This window comes from Dromiciops gliroides, chromosome 3, assembly GCF_019393635.1.
Source record: "Dromiciops gliroides isolate mDroGli1 chromosome 3, mDroGli1.pri, whole genome shotgun sequence".
Lineage (NCBI taxonomy): Eukaryota > Metazoa > Chordata > Mammalia > Microbiotheria > Microbiotheriidae > Dromiciops > Dromiciops gliroides.
This window is the reverse complement of record NC_057863.1, coordinates 578,638,941-578,659,349: the sequence shown is the minus strand read 5'-3', so window position 1 is coordinate 578,659,349 and position 20,409 is coordinate 578,638,941. Positions and strand designations below refer to the sequence as shown.

General features: G+C 39.6%; 1 protein-coding gene across 1 annotated transcript in view; it reads left to right on the top strand.

Annotated features, from left to right (window-relative positions):
• The first annotated feature begins 18,017 nt into the window (after positions 1–18,017).
• The window catches only part of LOC122747980 (regulatory factor X associated protein), a 96,585-nt gene continuing 94,193 nt past the window's right edge, over positions 18,018–20,409 (top strand). Inside the window, 1 exon segment of the mRNA XM_043993732.1 lies at positions 18,018–18,266. Within this exon segment, the coding sequence (XP_043849667.1) occupies positions 18,018–18,266 (249 nt within the window).

Sequence of the window (20,409 nt, the reverse complement as noted above, 5' to 3'; positions counted from 1 at the left end):
AAAATATTTATAGAAGCTCTCTTTGTGGTGGCAAAGAATTGGAAATTGAGGGAATGTTCATCAATTGGGGAATAGCTGAACAAGTTGTGGTATATGAATGTCATGAAATACTGTTGTGCTGTAAGAAATGATGAGCAGGCAGATTCTAGAAAGACAAGTGGATTGATGCTGAGTGAAGTGAGCAGAACCAGGAGAACACTACATGGTAACAGCAACATTGTGTGATGATCAACTGTGATAGACTTAGCTCTTCTCAGCAATACCAAGACAGTTCCAAAGAACTCTTGATGGAAAATGTTCTCCACATCCAGAAAAAAAAAGTACATTATGAATGCAGATTGAACCATACTGTTTCTACTTTTGTTTTTGTTTTTGTTCTTTTTTGAGGTTTTTCCCTTTTGTTCTGATTCTTCTCTTACAACATGACTTATGCAGAAATGTTTAATGTGATTATACATATATTTTTCATTTTTCATTTTTTGTTTATTTAGAATTTTGTTTTTCCAAATTACATGGAAAAACAAAATTTTACATCAACTTTTTAAAACTTTTTGTTCCAACTTCTCTTCCTCTCTCCCTCCCCATTCCTCTCCCCAAGAACTCAAGCTATTCAATATAAGTTATACATGAGTAGTCATGCAAAACATCTCCACATTAGCCAGATTCTGAGAGAAAACAGACAAAAAAACCCTTCAGATTAAGGAACCATCAAAAATATGCTTTGATCTGTTTTCAGATACCATCAGTTCTTTCTCTGTAGATGGATTGCAATTTTCATAAATCTTTCAGTTATCTTGGATTATTGCATTGCTGAAAATAACCAAGTCATTAACAGCAGATCATTTTACACTATTGCTGTTATTTTGTATACAGTACATTGCATCAGTTCATGTAGGTTTTTACAGGTTGGTCTGATAGCATCCTGCTCATCATTTTTTTTTGTTTCTGATAATGTAACTAACAAAATTATGTTTCAATATGTATTCAAATGTCATCAGTTCTCTCTCTCTCTGTAGATGGATTGCATTTTTCATAAGACCTTCAGAGTTGTCTTAGATCATTGCGTTGCTGAAAATGACTGAGTCATTCACAGAAGATCATCTCACAATATTACTGTTATTTTGTATACAGTAGATTTCACTTTGCATCACCTCATGCAGGTCTCTCCAGGTCTTTCTGATAGTATCCTGCTCATCATTTTTTTTATCATAAACTACATTTATATAGTACTTTAAAGAGAAATTTCCTTACAATGAACCCATGAGGTTGATTATTGAAAAAACAGTAATAGATAACTTTTATATAGTACCTTAAACTTGACAAAGATTTTTTTTTCCACAATAGCCCAGCAAAGTAAGTACCATCCTCCCCTGAGGGTGCACCTCAATCCTCCCTGTCACCAAAGAAAGTTTCTATGGTTCACAATTTTCTCTGCTTGCTCATCTTGCCCATCTTTTACTTGACTCCCAACTCCTTCCCAACGTGGGGCCCTGCTTCCAGGCTATACTGCCCCAAGCCTTGGGGTGGGGGGTTCCCAGGTGATACCTTTCAAGGAGGGGAAGTTTCTTCACTCACCTGACCTATGTTCTAGTCTGTAAATAACCCCAGGCCAACTTGCTAATTAGCCAGGCAACAAAATTTTGTTTGCTGTGGTTATTAGCTCCAATGAGCCTACACCCCTCTCCTACCTGGACTTTGTAGGCAGCTAAAATTGTCCCCAAACAGGCTCTCAGGATTTTTCTCTGTGTGAGATGGACTGGCGCCCCTCCCCCTCCACTTTAGAACCTTGGAACCTTGGCGGGGGGCAGGGGGCGGGGAGGGGAGGGGGGCAGCCAGCTGGACTGGTCGGCTGGGAAAAGCCCCAGCTCCCTCCACCCTGAGGTCCCAGGCTCGCCCTGGCTGGCCCCTGGCATGGCCCATGTGGAGGCTCTGCTCAGCGGGTATATGCACAGGAGGCCTCAGGGATGCTGGAGCTTCCTTCGCCCAGCCCCCACCTCCCAGAGCACCAGGCAGGGCTCCCCTGAGACCCTGGCCACAGCCCTAGGGCAGCTAACCAATTAGCTTGACGTGTGTGCAGGCTTGGCCCTAGGGTTCCCAAGGAGAGAGGCCTTTTATATACCAGGGTAGTTAGACAGTTGGGGAGGACTAAGGAAATGGTATGGCCGAGTCAAAACAGTTATAGTTAATAATATTTTTTTATAGCCTCCACCACTCAAGATTTCTTCGTGGTTCCCTGCTGGGGTAGGACAGCTGAATTCCTCCTCATATCCTGCAGACACCCCTGTATTTTCCCTTCTGGCCAGTTGTTCAGCCCTCTCACCAGACTATGAGCTTAATTTCAGAAGACACTGGCACTGCAGTTGATTTGGAGGCTCAGGAGTAAGTTTCTCTGGCACAGCCTGCCTAGGGCTAGATCTGTGTCAGCACGATTGTGGGCTTGGACTCTACTTCCAGCCCAGCACCCCCTCCTGCCAAACTTCTAAGCCATCTTTGGCTGGAAAATAATCTTAGCCTGTCTTTTTGTGGGTTCTGTTGCTCCAAAGTTTTGTTTGGAGTTTTTTGTAATAATTATGTCAGGAGCTCTGAGTGTTTAATGCCTTTCCTCTGCCACCTTGCCTCCACCTCCATGATTGTACTTATATAACCTATATCAGATTGCTTTCTGTCTTGGGGAGGGGGGAGTGAAAGAAAAGAGGGAAAAAAATTGGAACTAAAAATTTATAAAAACAAATGTTGAAAACTATATTTTATATATAACTGGGAAATAAAGTACTTTAATGATTTTAAAAAATAGTACTATTTCAACATAAGGGCATAACTCATTAATGCATGTGAGTTACGCCTTTTATATTGGATAGAAGATGATATTACTGACAGTAGTTTTCCATAGTCCAAGACAGGCTGAGAAGACATATGTGCAGTGAGCAAGCCTTTTGATGGTATACACATAGAAAGACTAGCTGGTATATTAAGGCTGGAGCCACTATTTCTGACAAACAGCATACCTTGTTTTTATTACTTCCAGACTATTCCTGTTCTATTTTGCAGAGGGACAGCTGCCATGGTGAAATATGGTGGAGAGGGAGGGAGTGTGGGGAGGTAAAATAACTTGTCTTGTTTACTGAAGAAGCAAGGCAGAACATTTTGTTTTTTCATAAAAGGAAATGCATGGCACCTTGAATTGACAACATGATATTTTATCCTAAACAAGTAAAGCTATATCTACAAAGGCAGTATAGTCTTTAAGGGTGATAGTCATGCTAAGCTTGTCTTATATTTTTTTTGGTCTCAGCTGTTCATTTAGCACACATCATTTACTTCATTGTATTTTAGTTGTCTTTTCTTTCATCAGTTTCCAGCTCAAAAATAGGTTAGATCCAAAAATTTATTTGTAATTTGGGACATATTTTCCCTTGGAAGCAACATTATAAATAGTGGTTGCAGTCTTAGACTGTCCCACAAAAGTCATTCCCACTTATAATATAGCTGAACTGTTTTTAGTATGTTGAGAAGTGTAATGGAAAGAGGGCTAGATTTGAAGTCAGAGGACCTGAGTTCAAATCACAGTTCTGTGGCTTACTGCCTATGTGACCTAGGATAAGTCAAAAATCTCTAGACCTATTCCATTGACATAAAATGTGAAGGCTAAATTACATAGACACTAAGGTCTCTTTCAGCTCTAAGAAGTTTCCTCCATAGGAGGAATCAAATGGAAAGAATAAAGGCTTTGGAATCAGAGAATCTGGGTTCAAATCCTGCTTCTGTCACTACCTGTGTCACCTTGGGTAAGTCATTTCTCCTTTCTGTGCCTGATTCCTCATCTATAAAATGACAGTATTAGATTAAATGACTTCTAAGGACCTTTATTTCTAGTTGTAAATCTAAATTATCATTTAGTCATAGAAATCCTCCCTTGGTCACATGGAAGTGACCTTGAGTTCACCAAGGAAATAGAATTGAGGAGGAGATGCTTTCTAAGAATGGAGCTGGGGGCAGCTAGATGGTGCAGTGATTAAAGCACCAGCTCTGGATTCAGGAGTACCTGAGTTCAAATCCGGCCTCAGACACTTGACACTTGCTGGCTGTGTGACCCTGGGCAAGTCACTTAATCCCCATTGCCTGCAAAGAAAATAAAAAGAATGTGGCTAGACTATGTAAAGACACATAAGAAGGATATGGAATCAGACACTTGACACTTACTTGCTGTGTGACCCTGGGCAAGTCACTTAACCCCAATTGCCTCACCAAAAAAAAAAAAAAAAGAATATGGAATATCATTTATGGGAAGATTAAATTGATCCACTTAACTAAAATGTAGCCCAGAACCTCTGGAGCTTCTTGATCAGGGGAGAAACATAGTAAGTTTAAGGAGTATTAATAGGCTGCTGAGTAGAAGATGGATTAGAAAGAGAGTAACTAAACAGCACTCAATGAATATCTGATTATCAGGATTTCTGTGATTGTTGTTCAGTTGTTTCAGTTCTGTCTGACTCTTTGTGACCCCATTTGGTCACATTTGATAAAGATAGTGGAGTAGTTCACTATTCCCTTCTCCAGCTCATTTTATATATGAGGAAACTGAAGCAAGCAGGGTAAAGTGGCTTACCCAGGGTCACATAGCTAGTAAATGTCTGAGGCCAGATTTGAACCCAGAAAGATGAGTCTTCCTGACTGTAGGCCCAGCACTAGATCCACTGTGGCATCTAGCTGTTTTCTTATGAGGAGTACTGACTCCCTAACAAGAAGGGTTGGCTTAGATGAATTTCTAAAACCACTTCTAGCTCTAAATCCTAGGATTAAAAAAAATTACTAAGAAAGTTCTTCTTGCCAGTGGCAGTCAGAGAAGGGGCTTGTAACATGACAAAATGAGAAATGACTGTTTTGCCTTATATTACAGAGGGCATCGAGAAATAAGTTAATAAACCTGGGCCACAATGCAAAGATAATGAAGCCAAAAATGAAACAAAGTATGTTCCATTCTTCTACCACCCATAAGCCCCCCAGCCAAGCCTACAAAGTCAATGTTTCCTTTGCTGCTACATAAGACTTACACATTTTGTAGTTTATTTTCTTTTCTCTGAGTTGATATGGACTTGGTTGCCCAAATGAACATTCTTCTGTTTAATAATACAGAAAAAATCAGTACAGATGATATGTAATTTCAAAAGATACGGGTTCAGAAAAGAATAATCACACAGGATTTAAAGTTTTATAACTCATTTGTAGCTAAAATATGGGAGGCAATTTCTCAGCTCCTGCATACTTCATCTCTCATTTGACAAATGGAATAAATCAAGTTTTATTAATGTCTTGGACTAATCAAGACTATATTTCGGCACATACAAACTTGCTTTTAGGCTTTTGTGCTGGGAAATCTCTTTGCAAGGATTATGCTTCAGATTAATAAAAGATGACCAAAATAGTAAGGTGATTTCATCACCATTTCCTGTGCAAGTTAGAATACAGAGCACAAATCTTACTGCAGTGCAATGCAGCTCCTTGTGGGCTAGATTCTCATTTCAGCATCAACTGGATAAAGCTCCACTGAATGCTTCAGAACACATTGAAATTGTTTCTTAAAACAGAAAAGGAAAGTGAATGAAGTAATCATGTCTGACTTAACAAAAGTCTGTCAACAAACCCTGTATCTCCACAGAAGGAATAAGGAAGCATTATCCAGTGGCTAAACTAGACTAAATGTAAATGGCCTAGATTTTCCCCTGCAAGAAGGATATTCCTCTCCATTCATTAAAGAAAAATTACTGAACCTTTATTATGTGCAAGACACTGGCACCAATACAAAGGTGGAGAAGATGTAATTACTGACCTTAAGAAATTTAGTCTAATAGGGGAAAGAAGACACAGTAGAATACCACCTCTTTGAAGATAGGAATTGGTTTCATTTTTGGTTATGCATCCCCATCACTTGTTAAATAAATGTCAGATTAATTGAATCTATATGCATGTATACATATATACACATATCATAATGTGTATGTAGAATCAAATTAAAGTATGATTAATGTAGCATAAGATAGGTGCAATGTTCTGTGGAAGCTCTTAAGAGCAGTGCTGGGGATGGAGGTCAAAAGTATTTTATGTCTGAGTTGGTACTGGAAGAATAGAGAAAATCTTAAGAGGTAGAAATAGTTATGGAGGGCATGAGCATGAACAAAGTCACAGAGGCAGAAAAGTGTTTTCATTGTATTTGGAACATCAAGTAATTCAGTTGGGATGGCGTGCCAGACACCTAAGGGTGGGATAGTTTTAGAAATAGGTTTGAATCAGATAACAAAGATCCTTGAACATCTGTGTAAGGAGCATGAACATTATCCTGTCAAAATGGAGAGTCACTCAAATGTTTTTAAAAAAGGAAAAAAAAATTGATCGGCACTATTCTTTAGGAAGATTAATCTGAGATTATAACGTTGAAAGACTGAAGGAAGGAAGATCAGGGAGTCTATGAACTACTGAAATAGTCCAGGCAAGAAAAACTAGGGTGGTGGCAAAGGGAATAAAAAGGACAGATGTAAGAATGCTGGGAAATAAAATTGATAGGATTTGGCAAAGAAGCAGAGCCAGAAAGAGCATAAAGCAACCTGGACTGTGCCCCAGGTACCAACTTCTGGGGAAGATGCTTTGTCTAATATGGGAATAAATATTTATTAAGCAGCTATTATGTTCCAGGCACTGCTAAGCACATTGGTTCTCACAATAACCCTAGGAAGTGGGTGCTATCATTATCCCCATTTTACAGTTGAAGAAACTGAGGCAAATAGAAGTTAAATGATTTACCTAAGGTCACATAGCTAACAAGTGTCTGAGGCTGGATTTGAATTCAAGTCTTCCTAATTCAAAGTCAAGTGCTCAATCCACTATAATACTTCACTGCCTCATAGGCATCTTGCTTCCTTTCTTCAACAGAGTAGAAACCACAGACTATCTGTTCTTTCATTGCGTTCTGAACTGAGTTGCCTTCTACCATAACCCCAATCTAGTTCCTATGGCTTTCCCACTCCTCTCCAAAGTCCTGCTTACTCTGTTGCTCATGAGTGAAGCCAATGAACTAAAGTCCTGACGTTTGCCTAACACACTTGGTGTCAGTAATAGGGAGCTGTGCCAAAGGCAATGTATGGCAGTAAACACTACCCAAACCCAGCTCCCACCATAGCAAATTCAGAACTAGCTCTGCCCAGTCAATGTTCTCTCCTATTCTGTGTCCTCTGGACCCTTCCTCTATTGCTAGCAAACTCCCTGCATCCTGGAGATCTTCCTCTCACCTTCCTCCCATCTTGCTTATTAAAATCTAGTTTTCTGTTGGAGATGCAATATCTTTTGGCACACTGTCCAACACTGCTTGCCCCTCATCTCAAAACTTCTGACACAGAACTGAAAGAAAGAATTAATATAATCCTTGCTGCCTAATATCACTTTCAAACCCTCCCTCTACTATCATCATTCATTCTTCCTCTATAAATCACTGCGTCATGTCCAGATTCTTGTTGCTGTATTCAGTGAACCTCCAGGTCACTTCAAGTAAGTTCAGCATGTGAATCATAGTCTTCTTCTCCATTCCAACCCCCAATCTCTTCTATCACCATGGGATCTTTATTACTCAACCTCCTCACCTCTTGTCACTTCTGACTTTAACCTACCTCAACCAACCCAAAACAGGAGTGTTGGAATTCCAAGGCTTGGATAGTAGGCAAACGGAAGAGTCAAAGATGATTCTAAGGTTTCTAGCCTGGGTGACTGGAAGAATAAGAACACCATGAACAAAACATGAAGAACATATTTTGGAGAAAAGAGTAGTTCAGTTTGGGATATATAATGAACTTTCAGGCAAGCCTAGGCTTACAGATGGAAATAGCTAGGTAGTGCTATAAAAGCTAGGTTTCCACCTGGGAAGTGGGAACAACACAGGCAATTTCAAGGGACTGGAGCCAAGGAAGGGTGGCCTAATGAACAAAGCCCTGGATTAAAGCCAGAAGCCTGGGACTGAAGGCTGGGATCCATTTCTCCCTGAGTGTGTAACCTTGACCTCATCTGTAAAATGATGAGGATGATGATAATAATAATAATAATAATGTCTATCTCTCTTCACCTTACAAGAATATTGAAGATAGAGAGATAAGAGATATGAATGTGCTTTGAAAATAAAACCATTATATAAATCAAAGCTTTATAGAGGTAAAGTCATTCAGTATGCAGGGCCCTGTTTGTCTGATCTAGAAAATAGAAAGTAGCATCTGTGAAAGCTGGGCTCCCCACCTGGGAAATGAAAGAGCTGTGAGATAATGGCAAAAGGGAGGTTTGAGAGTGACATTGGGGAGCAAGGGGCAATATTTCTCTTCTGGACCTTATGTATCAGGGAGAGTGAGAAAAGGAGCAGCAAGCCCACTTTATGAGGTTGTGAGGATCAAATGAGATAATATTTTTAAATTATTTTTTATTTATTTATTTTGGTGAGGCAATTGGTGTTAAGTGACTTGCCCAGGGTCACACAGCTAGTAAGTGTCAAGTGTCTGAGGCTGGATTTGAACTCAGGTCCTCCTGAATCCAGGGCCAGTGCTCTATCCACTGTGCCACCTAGCTGCCCCGAGATAATATTTATAAAGAAGCACTTTGCAAACATGAAAGTGTAACATAAATGTTAACAATTGTTATTATGACATTATTTTGTTATATCATAATTGTTATACACCATGTTATGTCATGTCATATCACATTGTATTAAACTTCATTGTTGTTCATCCGTTGTTCTTGAAGAGTCCGGATGATATCATGAGTGTGATGTCTTGATTTGCATGTGAATTGGATTTGAGTGAGGCGGAGCTGCATGAAGTTATCAGCCTTGCTCTCTCCTCCACAGTCATAAGAGTGCAGGGCAATTTTCATTTTTGATTTCTTGAAATATTGCTCTGAACAAAATAGGCTTACAAAAATCCCATTGTGGATATTATATTAAACAGCCAATACATATTGAATACAATTTGAAGCTTACCCCTCCTACCTCAAGCCTTTCCCAAGCCAACTTTCCTAAGCTTCCCTGAGCTATTTGGTTTTACAGTGTGCATACTAAATTCTTCAATTTATGGGTAGGAGAGGAGAAATAATTCCTATCCTTTTTCATTGGTAGAGTCCGGACAAAAATAAAGTTTCCTGTTTCCAACCCAATGCCTCTTTTCATTGGACTATCTTGCCACTTTGCTGCTGACCTTAATTTTAAGAAATAATGAACATGTCAATGTAAGACCTTTAGATAGGCTTGGCCTGTGCCCAGAAACAAAGTAACCAACAAGCCTGGCTTCCATTCCCATCACTCTGCTGAATGACTTCCTTCTCATCAAATCCTGCAAACTGCCAAATTCAATGACTTCATCTCAGTCTTCATCTTCCTCTATCATTCTGCAGCAATTGACACCATTGTGTTTCAGCATGTTTTCAAATCACAATTGACTCACAACATGCCTGGGCCTTCTAATTATACTGAGACATAGAGAGACAACCAGAATTGCCTCTCAGGGAGCTAAAACATAACTGGCCACGTCTATATAGGTCCCAGTGACCAGTGGGCTCACATATTTTAGCTGATCCCCAGCAAAAGCAGCTTCCAAAAGGAGTGTCAACCATTTCTCCCTAATCTCCTATTATGATGCATACAGGCACACTTCCCCAATGCCCCTGTCCTCCAACCCAAATTCCTTCCCAGCTCACCCCTGCCCCCAGTCTCCTTCCTAGGTCAAAATTCTCCATATTCATTTTCCCACAAGTTTCTCTTGCAATCATACAGCTCCAGATGGCCAGCAATATTGGGTGGTCTCTAGAACAAATACCTACCCTCATCTTCAACTCCTTATCTTGACATTCCCAATCATGGGATAAGAGATCCAGAGTTGGAAGGAACTACCAGGGCCATCTAGGCTAACCCATTCATTTTACAAATGAGGAAACTGAGGACCAAAGGAGTTAAATGAATTGCCCAAGGTCATACTTAGTAAGCATCAAAGTCAAGATTTGAATCCAGGTCTTCTGACTCCACTAACATTTCTCTTTCTCTTTGTTTTTCTATTTTTTTCTTACTGTCATAATTTCACCTTCATAGGTGAGAGGGTGAACTACCAATGAGGAATAAAGTTTACATTGTTATATGTGAGCAAGGTGATGATTTGCTTTTGCTTCATTACAAGAGAAGGGTTCTATTGAGGGATGCAAAACTGTCTTTGGGAACTGAAAACCACGTCATATTTATAAAAACACACTTCAGTATAATTTTTATTAAAGATCTCTCTCTTCCAATGCCACCTCCTTTCTTACATCTCCCAGAGACTACTGGTATATCTTCCTAATTAATGACCCTGTTTTCAATATCTCCCAGATCCAATCCATGTCCAGTCTAGCCTCAGATATTTACTGTGTAACTCTATTCAAGTCCTTAACCTCTGTCTGCCTCAGTGTACTCAACTGCAAAGTGGGGATAATCTCTACCTCATAAGGCTATTGTGAGGATTAAGTGAGATAATATTTGTAAAGCATTTAGCATAGTGCCTAACACATAGTAAGCCCCATATAAATGATTATTCACTTCCCTTTCCCTTCATTTCTATCAAAATCTATATAGATCTGATCATAACATTCCCCTGCTCAAAAATCTTCAGCCCCAAATTAAAATACAAATTCCTTAGCCTGGCATTCAAGACTTTCAATTGTCTGTCTCCAACATACCTTTCTAGATTTATCTCATACTATTCCCCTTCATGGATGCTATAGTAACGTCAAACTAGGCTATTCCATGTTCTTCAGAATTGGTCAGCCTTCTGCTAATTTGTCCATTGACCCTTACTCTACCTAAAATCGTCTAATCCACATGCCATTTTTCTCCATTTTCCCAATCCCCCTCCAAAAGTTTTTAATTATGTACCAGAAAATCGTCTACAAACATAAACATTGTCAGACACAAAAAGACCAGAAAAATGGAAAATTTTACATGAAACCATGCCTGAAGTGCATACATTTTAATAAACATTACATTTAATGTGGTTGCACCAGCATTCCTTCAGTTTTCTATGTCCCCTTGCGAATCCTCTCCTTTTGTTTCTTATGCATATATTTTAAATATTTTACTGAATTAGAGTGAAAAAAAGAAAGCAAAACTATAATTGTTGGTGACAATGTTCTACCTCCTTCTCCATGCCAGACTAGAAATAATAAAATAGCTAACACTATAATATGACTTTAAAGTTAATTGCTTTACATATCCTGTTTCATTTCATCTTCACAATAGCCCTGGGAGGTAGATGCTGTTATTATCCCCATTTTACAGATAAGCAAATTGAGACTAAGAGAGGTTAAATAACTTTCTTAGGATTACACAGCTGGTCGGTGTCTAAAGTGAGGTTTATGCTCAGGTCTTTCTGACTCCCAATTTAGCACTCCATCCACTATAAGGAGTAGCTGACAGGTCACTAAAAATCCAATATAGGAAAGAAAATGTTAGGTGACTATCTTAGTAGACGAATTCACAAAACCCGAATGATTTCTATCCCCGAATGTTATATTTTTTCTTTTAAATAAACTGTGAATGTGACTACTGGGTCACTATTGATGATCTTAGAAAAACCATGGAAAATAGGAGAAGTGCTACAAGACTACAGACACGTGTTTGACTTACTGTACATGTAAAACATATTGAATTGTTTGAGTACTTAAGAGGGGACTGGGGAGGAAGGATGAAAATTTAGAACACAAAGTTTTAAAAACTGATATTACAATTTGTTTTTACATGTAAGGTGGGAGAAAATTCTAAATAAATAAACACATAACAATAAACAAGTGGTGGTGAAAATATTAATAACAGGTTGAACCTTTAAATGTGTCTTATCTACATTTTCCCCCAGAGAGCCAGTTATTAAATATTTACTAGTACAGCATTGCCCTCCCATACCCAATTATCAAAAGCAGGAGAAAGGTAAACTTTTCAAATATAGGCTCCTCCATTAGATTGTAAGTTCCTTGAAGGCAGAAACTGTTTCTAGTCTCTTTTGATATCCCATTATATATTTGATAAATGTTTATTGAGTATTTATTGATTGATGAATAGTCTAATCAACTTGAATTCAATTACTTGAAAAATACCAGAATATCTTATTTATGAGATGGCTGAGGAGCCTTTATAAAAGCAAATGTGACCTCTATGAGCCACTATGAGTTCATTAGCAATAAATCAAGCCAGATTAATGTTAGTTATTTGCTGTCCCTCACTCTCTCTGTCTTTCTCTCCCCTCCTAAACCTATCTTTTGTCCCTGTTCTCCTGGTTCATAAGCACTATGCTGATCTCACTATGCTCCCTTTGAAATCTTTACCATATGGTTAAGCAATTCAACTTCATTTGATTCTCTACCCTCCAATCACTTGCCCTATTTTTATACTGTCATTCATGCAAAGCCAAATCTCAACCCTTGCTTATTCCTACCACCTGCCTTCTTTGCCCTTACTCACATGCTACTGAATGCCATTAGAAGTCACATAACAGTGATGACTGGTTCCACTATAAATTTGTCTAATCTCAGCCCTCTGCTTAGTGGCAATAATTTTATTTTTTCCTGATTGACTCTCTATCACACTCTCCAAAGCAGCTATTCCAAACTTTCTCTTCTCTCCTCAAGCCCTGTATGCCAGCTGCTTTCTTCCTCCTTTCTTAGAGATGTGCTGGAGTCTACTTATACTGGCTCTCAAGAGCCAATTGTTAGATTTTCGGTGTGAGCTTGTAACCCTTAGAAATTGGAAAATGCTACAAATTGGGCTTGACTTACTGTTTTATTGATTGTCTGTATTTAAAAATTGATGGAGAAAAAATTAATAATGTATATAGATTGTTTCCTTCCATAGAACCAATTGTTAAATGTTTATTAGTACATGATTACCCTTCCACACACACCGCCCATCCTTAGCACAGATCTTCAGCTACTACTTCACTGGAAAAAAATAGAGGCCATCCATCCTGAACTCCTTCTTCTCTCCATTTGGCATGCCTCAAAACCTCATTTTATCATGTTCATCGTCTCCTTTGCTTCATTCTCTAAGGAACATAAGTGACCTTTCCCCTTGCCAAGGCCAGCTCCTCTACTTGTGCTCTAACATCTCCAGGAGTTTGTCAGGATGATCATTGCCTCTATTTCTCTCCTCCCTAATCTTTCTATAGCCACTGGCTCCTATCTTGCTATCTACAATATTTCCAGTTCTCCCTCATCTTTAAAAAGTCTTCATTTGATCCTGTGAGACCACAAGTTATTGTCATATATCTCTTCTCCCGATCACTGCCAAACTCCTGGAAAAGTCATCTACATTTATTGACTCCATTTCCTCACCTCCCACTCACTTCACAACCCCTTGCAATCTGGCTTCCAGTTGCACCACTCAATTGGAGCTGCTCTTTCTGTGGTTATCAATGGTCTCTTAACTGTTAAATCTCAGAATTCTGCAGCCTTTTCTAAGTCCTTATTCTACTTGACTTCTTCTGCAGCTACCCTGCAATGTCTACATCAGATGCTGCCAACCATGTCCTCTTCCTGGGTTCTCTTTCCTTCCTTGGTTTCATCTTCTACCTGTCTGTCTGATCCTTTTTATTCTCCTTTAATGGATCACCATGTATGTCCTGACCCCTAATAAAGCTCTGCCTGAAGCCCTCCTTTTTTATTTCTCTACATTGTCTCTCTTGATGATCTCTTGGGTTCAGTTACCATCCTTTTCAGATGATTCCCAACTTTTAAATATTGAGTCCTGGTCTCTCTCCTGAGATCTAATCTTGTATTACCCAATTCTGTCAAGGAAATCATCAGTCTTCCAGTCACTATCCCAGATTTGTATGTCCAATTCTAGGGGTTTTCCTGAGTTCAAGTCCCACATTACCAAGAGCATATTGCATATTTTCAATTGGATATGCTGTGACTCTAGCTCAACATATCTAAAAGAGAACTCATTGTCTTTTCCCAGTATATGTTGAATGAATCGCTATCTTTCTAGTCACTCATTGCTGTCCTACAATACTCACTGTCCCTCACTTTGTATAGGGTTGCCAATAAGGTATTTGCCATTTCTTATTGATTCTACTTCTATAACATCACTCACTTCTGTCCCCTTCTCTCTCCTGCCACAGACACCACTGTTATTATTTCTTACCTAAGCTATTGCTTAGCATCCCAATTGGTCAACTTGCTTCTAATTCCTCCCTTCTCCAATCCATCCTCCACAACTATTCAAATAATTTCCCTAAAGCACAGATTGGATTCTGCTACTCTCCTGCTTAATAAACTCTAGTGACTCCTTTTTTTCTAAATAAATTAACTAATAAAATCTAGTGACTCCAGGATCAAATACAAACTCTATTTAGCGCCTCGAGTCCTTTATAATCTGGCTCCAGTCTACCTTTAGGAGTTGGCAATTTGTCTGACTCAATTTTCTCCCCTAAGTTTGGGTCTTTATGGCAGCCTTTTGCCTTTCCTACCCTCACCCTATGTAACAACCACAGGGCACTGCGCCCAATCCTCCCCCAACTGGACCAGTAAGTGCATGTGCTCAAACACTATTCCTCCTCCAATAGTACCTCACTGGACCTTGAGGTTGTGACTCAGTGGTATAGTGGTGATTGAAGGCTTTAATCAATTCTAGAGCATTCATGTTATAAGATAACTCCCATATCCTACTTGCAAGAAGCATAATACACTCTAATTCAGAAGACAAGAGAGGGGAGGGAGGGAGGAAAATGAGAGGAAGGGAAAGGGGAGGAAGGAAGGGAAGGGAAGGAGACAAACAGACAGATCACTCTTTCTCAAAGTGACAGGCAGACTGGTCCACAAAGTAGAATTCTGTTTTCGTGTTGGGAAGGGGGGAGAGCAGAAATAGTTCCCCTAAAAGTTGCACCATCTTTGGCCATGTCCAAAGGCATGACTTCTTTTACATATATTGCTAAATAAATACAGACAAATTGGGAATAAGGTCCACCCTAGCTATTTTTTTTTGGTGAGGCAATTGGGGTTAAGTGACTTGCCCAGGGTCACACAGCTAGTCAGTGTCAATTATCTGAGGCCGGATTTGAACTCAGGTACTCCTGAATCCAGGGCCAGTGCTCTATCCACTGCACCACCTAGCTGCCCTCACCCTAGCTATTTTATCACAAATGAACACACTTCTTACACTAGGCTAAGTGACAAGTATTAAGGACCCCAGAGAACTTAATGTATTCTACTCAAGCTCCTTGCCCTTATAAAATCAGGTCTATATTTGGATAACTTCATCTTTGGGGGAAGGAATGTCAATAGTTTCTCTGAACTCTTAAATGAGCCCCTCCACACTGTCCAATAGAGTACTATTTTCCGTAAAGTAGTTTGTAGCCCACTAGGAAGGACACCATGAACTTTATCTTGAAGAAAATGGGAATATTTTACCTGGAAAAGCAACAATATAGAAGACAAATGAAAATTATTTTCAAGTTTTTAGAAGAAGTGTTAAGTATGTTGTGCTTGGTCAAGGGCAGAGCTAGGAACTATGGATAAAAAGTGCAAAGAGGTAGATTTCATAAGTACATAAGGAAAAAATTTGAACAGTTAAAATTGTCCAAATATGTGATGTGCCACCTTAAGAGGTGGTGGGTTCCTCATCAATGGAGGCCTCTAGACATGATAACTAGTTTTTGATATGTCACACATGAACCATTCTCAGGAAAGAGTTAGACTAGGTAACCCCTGAAGTCCTTTCCAATGATCAGATTCTATAACTGTAAAATACCAAATAAACCTAGCTTCCCTGCTTTGCCACAGCCAACTCCAAGACCTATTGCTCTCATCTGTTCTTTGCAGAGAATGGTAAGCTATTTTTTTTTTTGGTGAGGCAATCGGGGTTAAGTGACTTGCCCAGGGTCACACAGCTAGTAAGTGTTATGTGTCTGAGGCCAGATTTGAACTCAGGTCCTTCTGAATCCAGGGCCGGTGCTCTATCCACTGTGCCACCTAGCTGCCCCAGTGAGCTATTTTTGTTACTAATTTAAGATATAAAATTGTAGAGCTGGGTGGGAACTTACAGATCAAGGAACACAACAAATCATTTGAAAGAGAAGGAAACTGAGGCCTAGAGAAGGTAAATGAAATATATGTTCAAGGTTGCACCACAGATTAACACAGACTAGGTAAGAATCCTGGGCTTTCAACTCAAAGCCCTTCTCTTTTCTACTTCACCACAGTTTGTCATTGCCACACTTCAGTTCATCCTCAGCAGTTGCTTAGATACCTAATGCTGCCCATTAAAAATATTATTTGTAAAAATAGGTTCCTCCTTCACAGATTTCTTATGAAGCTTAGAATGTTTCTCCCTCCTTGAAATTAGGGATAAAAGTTCAATCATTGTGCAATGCCTGGAATGCAATAGGTGTTTTAGTAATGCTTGTCAATTGATTGGTTGAGTAAATGTCAGGATTAATAATGCCTTACCATGGGATAGTACTTTACAAAATACTTTCACCAGCATCCCGTTATTTGAATCTCACCACAGCCATGCAAGTTTTGAAGAACAGGTTTTATTATCCATATTTTATAGATAAAGAAATTGAGGTCCAGAGAGTATGTGACTCATGCAGTCACACAGCCCATAAGTAAAGGAATGAGCACTCAATGCCACGTGTTCTAACTTCCAGTTACTGTCTCCTTAAAAATGCCTCTTGTATATAAAAGATTGGACCCTATTTATCCCCCTTAAATGTCCTATTTAATTAAATGTCCACTGTTAATTTTCCTCCTGAGCAGAAAGAGGCCCATAAGAGTTTAGGGTTTTTCATGTATCTAGATCTAGTTGTTTTTACCTTTTTTCAGGCTGAGGAACATGTTTGTTACACAGATCAAGGTTTGGAGAGGATATTTCCTGCAAGAACACATTAGCATGTATCAATTAGCAAGTATTTGTTGAACATCTAGGTAAGCCTTAAGAGAGAGCTCCTTGAAGGAGAGCCACTAAGCATATAGGGACGGATAGCCAAAGCCCATGTGTTCTGGTCTCCCATCTTCCCAAAGTCCAACACTTAGTACTGTGCTAACAGAGAATTATAAGATGCTATGAATCTCCATACCCTACAAGAAGTCCACTGTTTATTTGAGGTAATAAGACTACAGACCTAAAGGAATTGACATATTTTACCCGAGCGCTTTGCTCTTATGAAATCAAGTCTGGTTTGGGGGTAATCTCAACTCTAAGGGTGAGAGGTGTCAGAAGTTTACTTGAACTCCTAAAGGAACCCCTCCGCCCTGTTCAATAGAGGAATATTTTCTGTAAGGTAGTGGTTTGCCCAGTAGGAAGAACATCATGAAGCCCATCTTGAAGGAACTGGGGATACTGAACCTGAAAAAGGAAAGACTTAGGGGACAAATGTACACATCTTATTTGCATAGAGCTATTTGCATGTTGTCTCCCCCATTAGACTATGAACCCCTTGAGAGCAGGGACAGTCTGTTACCTTTCTTTGTATCCCCAGCACTTAACTATGCCTGGCACATAGTAGGGATTGAATAAATGTCTCTTGACTAGGGGCAGCTAGGTGGTGCAGTGGATAAAGCACTAGCCCTGGATTCAGGAGTACCTGAATTCAAATCCGACCTCAGACATTTGACACTTACTAGCTGTGTGACCCTGGGCAAGTCACTTAACCCTCATTGCCCTGAAAAAGAAAACAATTAAATGAATTTTTTAAAAATGTCTATTGACTGACTGACTATCTGGGGGATTCCTATAGGTATTAAGCCTACATCTATTCTGCTAACAGAACAGTCAGGAATGATAAACAGCAAATTCTTTAGCTGAGATGAATATCTAAGCAAATAGCATGGGAAAGGCAAGCAATAGTATAATTTTAAGCTCCATAAACACAAATGAGAATAATCTCATATAGACTCCTGTGTTGGTTGGTGTAGAAGGGTTTAGAATCTCCTCTATAAGAAAGTCCCTCCACAATCCAAGCTCTAAAATGGGGGAGGGTATGAGCTTCAATGCTATCTGTTGCACTGGAGCTGAAAGATTCTCCCACCTGGGTCCTCATGACTCCTCAAAGAATCCAGTGCCTCCTACTTGTCTGGAGTCCATTCACTCCTTTGCCACTTCCCTCCTCCCTATCAAGCTCTACAAACTGCTGTCTTTACTACTGTACTTCTCTGCCATAGCTACCATCTATGGAAGATCTGCTTCTACTGACATTATGATCATTCCTCCACGGCTGCATGATGCCCCTGTTAGTTCAGGGCAGTGTCCATCATGCTTTTAGAATGAAAACTGCCCGTGCTAATATACCTAGTAAATAGGTATGCCAGACTCACATACCTCCCTAGTCAGGAGACAAGAGGGCTGTGCAAGAAGCTGTAAAACCTCACTGGCTTAAGTCAATTCAATTCCATTCATCTATTATCCACCTTAGATTACAGGCAGTACACTTCCCATATGGTTAGTACTTGCCATGAGGCTTTTGAGGCAGGGGACAGGTGTTCACACTTCATTTGCCTTTTCAATTTCTGCAATGCCTTTAGAAACTGGAGCCCAACCATGGAAATTGTTTTGAAGGTCCAATAAGCATCAAGGAGGTACTAAAAATACTGGATATCAAACAGGCAATTCCTAGCAGACTCTACCAATATTCCTGTCACCATAGCAAATCCCACTCCACCCTTAAATACCCTCCCACCCCGTTTCAAAGTTTTCAGTCCCTTCAAATGAATCAGGTACACCAGTACAATTATAAGTATAACAACTACTAACTTACACTAGGCAGCTAGGTGGCACAAAAGATAGAATGCTAAAGCTGAGTTCCAATATGGACTCTGACACTTGCCAGCTCTAGAGCATTCAGCAAATCACTTAACCTTTGCTGCCTCTGTTTCCTCTTTGGTAAAATAGGGGAAATAACAGCACTTACCTCCCAGTTTTGTTGTGAGGATAAAATAAGATTATCTTTATAAAATATTCTGCAAACCTTAAAGCTATATAGAAGCTGCTGCTGCTGCTGCTGCTGCTGCTGCTGCTGCTGCTGCTGCTGCTGCTGCTATTACTACTACTACTACTACTATTGAAGTCATAGTGAATTATGCAAGATACATTCAGCACAGGCAGATGAGAATTGCTCACAACTTAGCAAACACCAAGTCACATATAGGTACATAGTACACATCAACACTTCATAAAGTAAGCTAAACACAGAAGTCAGATGTAAATATAAAGTACAAAGCATCTTATAGCAAAATTAAATGTGGTAGACCAAACAGAGGTTGTAATTGGTGGCATGACTCAGACTGATCTCCTGTTTGTTTAAGCTCAGTCTTGGAATTAAATGAAACACTTGTGGATTTCCAACAATTAACAAAAGGAAGATTATTTAGCCATATGAAGAGATATTCAACTAGAATAATGTACCACTTAGTTCGGATAGACAGAGTCCCTCTTATTACTATATGAAAATGTAGCTGGTTAATGCAGCAGGATACACTGATTTGCAGGGTCTTGGGATATCTGCCAAGCCTTAAGGACCCAGGACACATCAAATATGGCAAATATGGCTAGCCAGCAGGAAGTTGCCTCCAGGGATTTATAGTTTGAACCTTTGCTCTGTAGGCTGTTCAAGTTGAAGCGATGGCTGGACAGTTTTGTTGCCTCTCAGCAGGAAAAAAAAATCTAACCTAACCTATATGGTAAGGGAGGGTAAACCTTGGTAGATAATGATCCTTAAGAGAGGTCATATGCAATAGGTAACAATATCTTTGAGGACTGCACTTATGTTGCTTACTTGCATTTGTATCTATAGTACTTAGTACAGCACCTAGCTTCACAAATGCTTTTGCCTTAATTCATTTATTCATGTCAAAGTTAAATCGTACATATTATATACATCCCACTAAAAGGCACTGCCCTATGACAAATATGTGTGTGCATACATCTTCATCCATTATGATGTAGTTCTGGAGCATTACATATCAACTTGTTCACTACTCAGATAATCCTTGCAATTTGGCACAGCAGGTAGAGCAATGGCCCAGAAGTTGGGAGAACTTGAGTTCAAATGTTACCTCCAACACTTATTAGCTGTGTGACCCTGGGCAATTCACTTAACCCCAAGATGTATATATTGCCAATGGACTCAGATGGCTGAGGAGAGAGTGAGGTTGGTGACATTGCACAGCCCTCCCTCATTCAAATCCAATTGACCGCAAGTCATGACATCACCCTGATGGCATGGTTCTCTTCAAGAATGAAGGACAAGGGGGCAGCTAGGTGGCACAGTGGATAGAGTACCAACCCTGGATTCAGGAGGACCCAAGTTCAAATCCAGCCTCAGACACTTGACACTTACTAGCTGTGTGACCCTGGGCAAGTCACTTAACCCCAAT